At 44.0% G+C, this 9,796-nt stretch overlaps 1 protein-coding gene across 1 annotated transcript in view; it reads right to left on the reverse strand.

The window, feature by feature from the left end:
- Window positions 1-9,554, reverse strand: part of CAMK1D (calcium/calmodulin-dependent protein kinase ID) — a 656,520-nt gene extending 646,966 nt beyond the window's left edge. Inside the window, exon 1 of the mRNA XM_006873161.1 lies at window positions 9,463-9,554. Within this exon, the coding sequence (XP_006873223.1) occupies window positions 9,463-9,554 (92 nt within the window). The remainder of the gene's footprint in view (window positions 1-9,462) is intronic.
- Between the last annotated feature and the right edge of the window lie 242 nt (window positions 9,555-9,796).

The following is a 9,796-nucleotide window of genomic DNA, read 5'->3' on the forward strand; positions in this document are numbered from 1 at the left end:
AAGTTCTCTGTCAATGTATGATTGTAGCCGTTTCTGTATTACCTTTAGCAAAACTTTGCTCGCTTGAGATATCAAAGAGATTGTCCGATGATTTCTGTATTCCGTTGGTTCACCTCTGATAGCCAGATGAAAGCCCACCTATTTTTCTTCTCTCTAGCTGCTTCTATTCACCTTCCTCTTCTAGTCAGCACTCAGTCCACCTCTAGGTCCTACTAAACCTCAATATTCCAGGACCACATTTGCATCTCTTTCACTTGACCCCCTTGTTCTTGGTTGCAGAGGGTCTGTTCGATGTTGCTGCCTTCTCTGCCATCTCACCTGGAACTTTTATCCCATTTTACAGATGAGGATAAGAGGCTCAAAATGCAAAAATAATTTGCCCAGAGCCATGTAACTAGGAAAAGGAGGCCTGGTGGTACTGTGGGTTAAACGTTGGACTGCTAGCCTAAAGGAGGACAGTTCGAATCTCCCAGTGGCTCTGCAAGAGAAAGATTTGACTCTGCTTCCATAATGTAGCCAAGATAACCCTAGCAGGCAGTTCTACTCTGTCACCTGGCGTGTCTATAAGTTAATAGCACCTAACAAGGAGGAGTTCTGACAGCGCAGTCAGTTAGGTGTTGGGTTGCAAGGGCAGTTGATTCGAACCCACCAGTTATTCCACAAGAGAAAGATGATGCTGTCTGTAAAGATTTACAGTCTCAGAAACCCTATATACAGGATTACTATGAATCTGAAGGATAAGCACTCAACTGTAACGTCAGTTTGAACTGCAAGGTCAGCAGTTCAAATCCACCAGCCACTCCTCGGAAACTCTATACAGGGTCGCTATGAGTGGGCACCGACTCAACAGCATTTAACAACAACAACAAATGAGTCAAGGGAGTGCGATGGCTCCATACAGTAGCACTGGACTTGGAACTTCAAGGCTGGTAGTTCAAATCCACCAGTTGCTCCAAAGGAGAAAGATGAGGCTTTCTGCTCAGGCAAAGAATTACAGCCTCAGGAAGCCTATTAAGGGTCATTATGAGTAAGAATCGACTTGAAGTCACTTAACAACATGAGTCTAAGGTGACTTGATGGCAGCGAGTGTTGGATCTCTAGCTAGGAAGCTCACATCCATATCTCTGTACCCTCAGTCCACTCTTAGCTACTCACTGTACTGTGAAGAACAACCAACAATTGTTCTCCCCTAGTTCAGTGAGTAACTGTTTATGGTTTCTTAGATCAATTTTGGGGAGAGGTAAAATATGCATATTTACAAGAAGAGCTTCCAAAAATCAATTTCCAACAGATACTGACATGTTCTTCTCCCACTGGTACTGACTTTGAATATCCAAGTGCAGTCAACCACAACTGCTGACAGCAAGTCAAGCTTGATGACAGTTACTATTTATTCAGATTCAATTATGTACCAGGTACCTCATATCCACCACTGAATCCTTACAACAGTCCCACAGGTAGCGAATTCCATTCCCACCTTAACTCAGCAAGATTAGGAAATTTGTCCAGAGCCGTAAAGCTATGAACTATTCTGAAAGAACTACATTCCCATTAAGTTCCATTGTCTCCCAAAGGTAACTTACCTGGCCTCAACAAACATACCATCTTAAAAGCTTACCTTCAAGATACGATGTCAATCAAGGATCACAATCTCTCCATCGTTAAGTCCTGCTGAAATACTGTGACAAGCAGCACAAGGTACACAGAAGCTACATCGGCCATGGGATGAACTTGGTCTGTGACATCCCATTGGAGATCACCCTTTGATTGCTTGGAGTTTGAATAATCCACATTGAATACCATATGTTTTAAAAAATGAGTTCTAATCAAAACAAACTTTTTTAAACTAAAGGAAAAGGTGATCTCCTGTACCACAAAAAGTCAAAGGGGCACAGCTAACATGACCTGAGGACCAAGGACATGTTGGCATCGCTTCCAGACTCCAGGTGTCCATTTAGGAGACCATCCTGAGTCAGAAAAGAAACCTTGGTTGGTGCCTGGGACACCAGGCTTCATGCTAGCCACCCATAATATAATCTATCCCTTCTTCAATTTAAGAAACATGTCTCCTTCCTCTCCAATCCACAATATGCCACCACCACCACCCCCTCCCCCCACACACACACACCAAAAAGGAAAAATGCATCTAGGCCTTTGGACTCCTGGATGACCTCTCTGAAATCTGATACAGGGTAAGAATTGGGAGCAGGAGGTCCTGGGATCTGCCACCCTCTGCATGTAAGTTGACCAACAATGGGACAATCTCCTATTGGAACAATGCCTAAGCCTTCCCAGAGGACAGAGGAAAAGGAGAGAGACTGAAGAGGATTTAAGGAGATTTATTTGTGAGAAGGGAAAGATTAAAGGGATTTATGAAGACCTAGCCAAAGAAAAACCCAATGATTTGACCCCTAAAATCCTCCCCCTATGAGCACGCAAATGTCTACCTGGTACCAGCCAAGCATAACTGCTGTTCATTATGGCTCCAAGTTTGAACTGGAAATTTACACTTGAGACGCAGTCCTCATTGGTCTCTCTAGGAACACACTCTACCCAGAAGTCCAATTTCCCAAATCCCTCTCTACTAACACATAGAAACATTACAATTTATCTTGTTTCAATTAAGAAACTTTTTTACAATTTTCCTCTCCAAATATCCAATCAAAGAAAGGGGTAGTAAGTGTTCTTGTGTTTAATTTTTTCCACTAAATGTTTGGGCTTTAAATGCTAAACCAAGTTTATAGTTATAGTCTATAGTTATAGGCTATAGGCTTACTTATAAAAGGAACTTACAACAAAACATTTCCTTCCACTGATAATATTTCCAAACTATTCCAATGACCTTCCTACTGTGACAGAGAACGATGTGGCTCAAAAGCCCTTCCAGAGGCAAGCTCTGAGAAGGAGTGTCACCTTAAAGTGTAGGTTCACACAGAAGACACCAGAAGTGTAAAGAGCCTGAGGTTGCCCAGTAAACGGCTTCCTAGAGCTTCCCAGAGAACAGAAAGACAGATGAACAATGACCAGACGGAGCAAGTGCTTGGAAAATACTTGGAAGAAACAGAACAAGTCATTAAATTTCCCATCCCCAAATCCTTGGAGACTCTCACAGCCCACATTCAGTCCATCAGCAAATCCTACCGCTGCCCCTTCAAAGGCTATCCAGAGATCAATCACTTCTCACCATCTCTGGAGCTACTTCCCAGGTGGAAACCACTATTATTTCTCACTTGGATTATTGCGGCAGCCTCCTAACTGGTCTCCCTACTTCTGTCCCAGAGCCTCTACAGTCTATTTTCAACATAGCAACCACAGAAATCATGATCAAACATAAACTAGATCAAGTTAGTCCTCTGCTCAAAATGCTCAAATGTTCCCCATTTCAAAGTCCTTATTGTCACGCACACCTCCCACCATACCCCTACTTCATCAGGCCACTTTTACCTCTTGTAATAAGGCTCTGTTGCAGCCATATTGACCTCCTTGATGTTGTTGGGCCTCAAAAATACCAGACATGTTTGTACCTCAAGGCCTTTGACTTCAGAAAACCTCAACGTCCCTTCAGATTTTTCTTCAAATAACAGCTTCGCAGCGAGACCGTCCCTGATCACCTAACCTAAAATTATGATTGCCAATCCCAACAATCTCCTTCCCTTGCTTTATTTTTCTCCCTAATGTGGTTCGGAAGAAGACTTCTTCACTTTCCATGTGGCGACACATTCCCAGCCAATTAATGTCCCTTGAGCACACTCACCAGTGGCTGCCTGAGTGTTACTATGATGAACAGGTTTCAGCAGACCTTCTAGACTCAGAAAGAGTAGAAAGCAGGACCTGGCAATCAACTTCAAAGAATCAGACCATGAAAACCCTATGGATCACAATGATCTAATCCTCGTGGGATCATGGGAATGGAGCAGCACTCCATCTTATTGTGCCTGGGGTCTCCCTGAGTTGGGGCTGACTCCTGGCAGCTAACAACAATAACAACAACGTGTAAACTATAGAACACACGCTACATTTTGTTTACCCTTTTTATTATCTGGTTCCCCCACGGAAATGCAATCTCCAGGACAATGGACGTTTTAACAACAGGCAAATATGAGCTGCACATAAGTGTCATGCTTGAAAAGATATGCCACAAAAGTTTAGGGTTCTGTTGTTGTTATTGTCCTAGTGCTTAGAATTATAGCAGGCATTCAACAGATTTGTTTGTATGCGATGCAGAATTTGTTTCATGTCTCAAAAAAAAAAAAAGGATTAAAAATTACAAACTTCTAACAAATGTTATAGCTAGGGTGCTCTCTCTAATAGGAACTAGGGACTTCCCACCCCGACTTTTCTCTTGATAATATTCTTTTAAATGCTTCTCACAGACTAAAATTCTAATTAATCTCCAAATAATTACTATTAAATTAATCATTCAAATGTTCGAACAGTTCCAAGGGGCTTTGCATTCTCCCCTACTCCCGATGCCCATCATGGAAAAACTGTCTGTTTTCTACCTAGGATTTCAGACAAATCAATCACAGGTCCTCAGTAGATGAAGTTATTGAGCAATTTCACAGTAAGTAGTGTAAGTATGATACTGGTGCAAAGAGACAGGGCTTGCTCCATAGAAATTTCTACTTATGTTCTTCCTAGAGTAGCACCCAGCAGGCACTCAGCTAATAAATAAAAAAAAAAAAAAAGAGGAACCATTGCTGTTGGAATTAAGTGGAATAAAGCTTCCAGTCCTAACCTATTTCATTTAGCTGCTAGAAGTGGCATAAAAATGTCCCTCCAAACGGAAATGAGTATGGGACAGTGGTGGCTGAGTGACAGAATTCTTGCCATCCATACAGGAAACCTGGATTCAATCCCCAGCCAATGCATCTCAGGTATAGTCACCTGTCACTGTAGGCTTGTGTGTTGGTATGAAGGGGCTTCTAGAGTTAGATAGACTAGGAAGAAAGACCTGGCAATCCATGTCTGAGAATCAGTCGATGTATATCCTATGGATCACAACAGTCTGTGATCAGGAACTACTTATGAAGAAGGTACAGGACTTAGCAGCGTTATGTTTCATTGGGCACGAGGTGGCCACGAGTTAAGAGTTGATACCACAGCAGTTAAAAACAGACAGAAATGAGCTGCAAAACACTGCCATGCTTGCAAAGATGAGCCACAAAAGTTTAGGGTTCTGTTGTTGTTGAACGTCGGCTGCTACTCACAGAAACCCTGTATAGGTGTCCGTGAAGTAGCTGGTGAGTTTGAACTGCCTACCTCATGGTCAGTACTCCAGTGCTTATCCAACAGCACCACACCAGGATTTTAAAGGCACTTAAAAAATCAGAGTCCTTGTGTGGTGCTGTTGGATAAGCACTGGACTGCTAACCACAAGCTCAGTGGCTCAAACCCATCAGCCGTTCCTGGGAAATCCTATACAGGGTTGCTCTGAGTCAGAACCAACTTGGTGGCACTTTAACAACAACATCAACAAAAATATTCTAGCCCCTTCACTACCACCAACACACACACTTTAGATATAAGGAGGCAGAGACATGGAGCGGTTACCATGGGCAACTAGCAGCCTAGTTAGTTGCCAGACCCTTGGAACCTAGACTCCAAATTCTTTACTATGCCTGGCCCCCAACCCCACCTACAGAGAGAAATTACTTCGTCTTAAAATGTTCCGATACTCCAGGGGAAACGAGATATATCGGACAATCTATGTGGTGCCAAGCATTCAAACCTTGTCTATCCATGAACATCTCATAGCCTGGAAATTATCACAGTTTCTTTCATGAGTTTGCTGTTGTTAAAGTGCCGTCGAGTTGGTTCTGTCTCATACTGACTCATAAGATTTCCAAAGGGCAGCTAGTAGGTTTGAACCACTGACTAGGTTATCCATTGCTTATCCTACAGCACCAAACTAGGACTCTTCCCTGAGCTTATGCCTCCTATATACCACACAAAGCTTTCTTCCCATCCCTTTACTTCTCCAAGTAATATATTTTAATAACCTTGTTTCAGGACCATTGAAAGGTTTCTACAGGAAAAATGGTCTCAGCAGCCTCAGTAAATACCCTAGCAGAAATGTTTACCACTTCTAATTTGCTGTTACACAACACCTATTTGCTCTCACAGTACGCCAAGGATATGAAAACATGTCGTTTTTTAATAAATAGTAATTAAGTCTCACTACCTAATTCAGAGATATGGTTAGGTTCTGGGATTTCCTCGAAAGGAGACTTAACTTTAAGGATTTTTCTTGAGACCAGACTTAGAAGGAGCATTCAATCAATGTGTCTAAACCATAAATACTGGTCCTTTTCACTGGCATTGGTCTTTCCTTCCCTTGTCTTTTTTCCCACCTCCTGGGCCCAATCTTCACTTCCATTTGGGCTCCCTGCTTCACCCCTTAGCTTTGAATACTTGGATGTCCTGCTTTACAAGGGAAGGCACCTGGTTAAGACAGCCAAATATCAGATTACAAAATCTGGCAACCTGAGTGTTCCTCAGGCTTTTAAAATGCTTTATTTTAAAAGCCTCATAACAATGCAAGCTGATGAGTCTTGCTTCGAGCAGGGCTTTCCTGCCTGCGAATCTAAAAGACATATGATGACAAACCAAATTAATGAAACTACAGAGTACTTTGGAAATGAATTCCAGTCGTAAATGCTGAAGCCTTTGTCTTGCACTAGATTTCCTTACAAACAAGAGAAGACCCCAGACGCAAAATCCACACCGAATGGATCAGAAATGACTGCTAATTTAGACTTGAGTCAAAGTCTCTGGTCTTGGCAGAGGGTGAAGCAGGCAACCTGAACTTAGGACCAGTTTTAGCAAGTTCAAGGAGACAAAGTGATGTTGATAATGCCAAAGCATTAATATTTACCTTAGAAAAGTGTGGTGTTGCACAAACGCACTGGACTGCTAACCACAAGGTTAGTAACTGATGATTATGGTACTGGAACACCCTTTACAGGGTCAATATGAATAGGAACCAACTCAACAACACTTAACAACAACCTTTGGTGGTGGTGGTGGTGGTGATGGTGGTAGTGTGCTATGGAGTCGGTTCCGACTCATAGTAACTCTATATAGGGTTTACGAGGCTGTAAATCTTTTCAGGAGCTAAAAGCCTCATGTTTGTCCCTTGGAATGGCTGGTAGTTTCGAGCTGCTGACCTTTAGGTGAGCAGCTGGACTCGACTGGTAACCACTTCCATAACAGAGCTCCTTAAAGGCAACAATTAGCAAGTTATTTAATCTCTTTGTTGTATTCGTTTTCTTGTGTGTAAATTGGAGATATAATAAAAACTTACCTCCTAAGGTTATTATGAACATTAAATGAATTAACAAATGCAAGACACTTAAAAGAATAACTGCCACTTGGTATCTATTTAGCAATGAGTACCATTACTATTACTAGGAGTACCATTACTGTTATTATGTCACTGAGTAAAAACACCTTGATCTTTATTGTTTGTTTTCTGCTCTTTAAGAACCCTTGCCCATACTACAGGATCTCAGTGGGAAGTTTCTTTTCAAAAATTTTTCCTAGAAGGCAAAGCTATGGGACCCTAGCAGCGACCCATACTCAAAGCTCCCTGGAAATGTAACCAGAGTCCAAGAGGTTGCTCTACTAGAATGCTACACTCTCTCCCCTCCCGTACCTGAAGGCAAATCTCCATCCTTCAGAAAGGTGGGAACCATCTGCAATCATCCCAGCAAAGCTTCCTACAACAGGAGTGGCTCAATGTACCACAGCTCTCAGACTTCAGCAGCTTGGCCACTGCAGATGTGCAGCTGCAGGGCTCTCTTGTGGAGCAAGAGTCATTTAGGGGAGACTGCATCAGTCTGCCTGGAGGTTGCGGGGCTGAAGGACCAATGTCAGGGGTTTAGAAGAGAATGGGCCATGCAAAGGAAAGTGCTCACACATGATGGGATTTCATGGTCTCCCATACCATCATCTGCATCCATATAATCCCTAGAAGAGGAGCAAGGAAGAGCTCAATTCTTGTTTCTTAAGAATTTGAGCATCTGAGAGTCATAATCCCTAACTCCAATAAACCTCAATGGAAATTGTCAGAAGTTTTTACCAAAATTAACCCATTCATTGGCTGTGCTGAGAGACACCCCTAAACTTCTCTTTATTAAAAGGCAAAGTACAGCAGGGAGACCCTATCCTAGTCTTCAGTACATGTGCTTTCCCCAGTTTCAGCTAGGAGTGCACCTACTACCTTCACAATTTCTCTCTGGTGAACCCAATGCATATAAGAGGGTGGTGTGAGTAAAAAAGATGGAACAACTGCAGTGGGCGCTAAGTATGGAGTAGAAGACAATCTGGGTTTGAAAATGTAGTTCAGAAAGGAAAAAAAAAAATACAAAAGAAAGAAGGAAAAACATCCAACATCACATCGATTCATCTCACGAGACACCTCTTCTGTTTCTTTCCAGCCTAATCAACACCTCAATGAGCCTCTGAAAAATGCTGGGTACATATGGCACTTGTGTGAATATATATACTGACAAAAACAGATCAACAACAAAAAAATGATTCGATGAGAGAAGAAAATGACTTGAACTTCAGACTCACTAAGCAGTACCTAATTGTCTTTCACTCTCATTCAGAAGCACTCCAAAACAAAACCCAACTCCAGAGCACAAACAGCAGCTGAACTGAGCAACACATGCTTGGAACGTTCATGCTGTCGACTTGTGATTATTTCTGCGATACGTAGCCATCAGCATCGTACTAAATATATGTAGCCCTGAAGAGCAACCGCCTATACAGCGACACTCACAGACCCTCCCATGGAGAAACGCACGCGTGTGTGTGTGTGTGTGTGCGCGCGCGCGCGCGCGCGCGCGTGCGCGTGCAACTAAGTGAAATGTACATACAGTTGGGCAAGGATCTGCCTACATGTGACCCTGAACAGAGAATTTGTGTTTCTCCTATAATTACGTGGCCATCCAAAGTCTTGCCTATATCTTAATACGTGCAGATGTCTATATGAACTGTGTATGAATACACGGTATAAGAACAGAAGTGAAAATTGACTGAACCCTGATTTCCTCGTGACCACATCTCTCGTCGACACAGTGTGACCATACACACGGTGAGTAAACACACATTCAGTAAACAGAAGTACCCACCATGCTTAGCCCACAATCACGCGTGGGGAGAAATAGTCGAGAAGGTGGTGGTGTCAGGGGAAGTGGAAAGTCGCCCGCCGGCGTGGGCTGTTCTATGAAAGCCCAGCGATCTCCCCCAGCCCAGAAACCGAGTCCACACGCACTGGGAGGGAGCAGACCCAACCACTGGGCGCACGGTTGAGGGGGTCCACGGAGCCAACAACCCACAAAGAGAACGCGGTGCCTCCTGGTTCCTGCCGCTACCGCGGCAGAGGCAGCAGGAACCGCCTATGCACCCGCTGGCGCTGCCACCTCCACCCTCTTTCCCCCGGTCCCCACTTACGTTCCGAGGGTCTCCTTGAACTCGAAAATTTTCTTGATGTCTTCAGCTTGCTTTTTCCAGGAGGAGCTGCTTTCGCCGTTCTCCCGGGCCATGGCAGAAGAGTGAAGCGTGTGCGGAGGGGCCAAGGGACGCGGGGGCCGGAGACGGGGGAGCTGAGGAAGGGGCGCCCAGAGACTGGAACGCAGGGGGGCGGCGGCCCGGAGCACCGAGGTGGCGCGAGAAGAGGCGAGCAGGCTTGAGAAGGATGGGGTGGGCGGCGCGGAGATGCTCTGCGAGGGAGCCAGAGACAGACTTTGTGCTGCGGCAGAGCTTCCTCTTCTGCAGTTTCCTCTTT

This window comes from Chrysochloris asiatica, unplaced genomic scaffold (genome assembly GCF_000296735.1).
Source record: "Chrysochloris asiatica unplaced genomic scaffold, ChrAsi1.0 scaffold00226, whole genome shotgun sequence".
NCBI lineage: Eukaryota > Metazoa > Chordata > Mammalia > Afrosoricida > Chrysochloridae > Chrysochloris > Chrysochloris asiatica.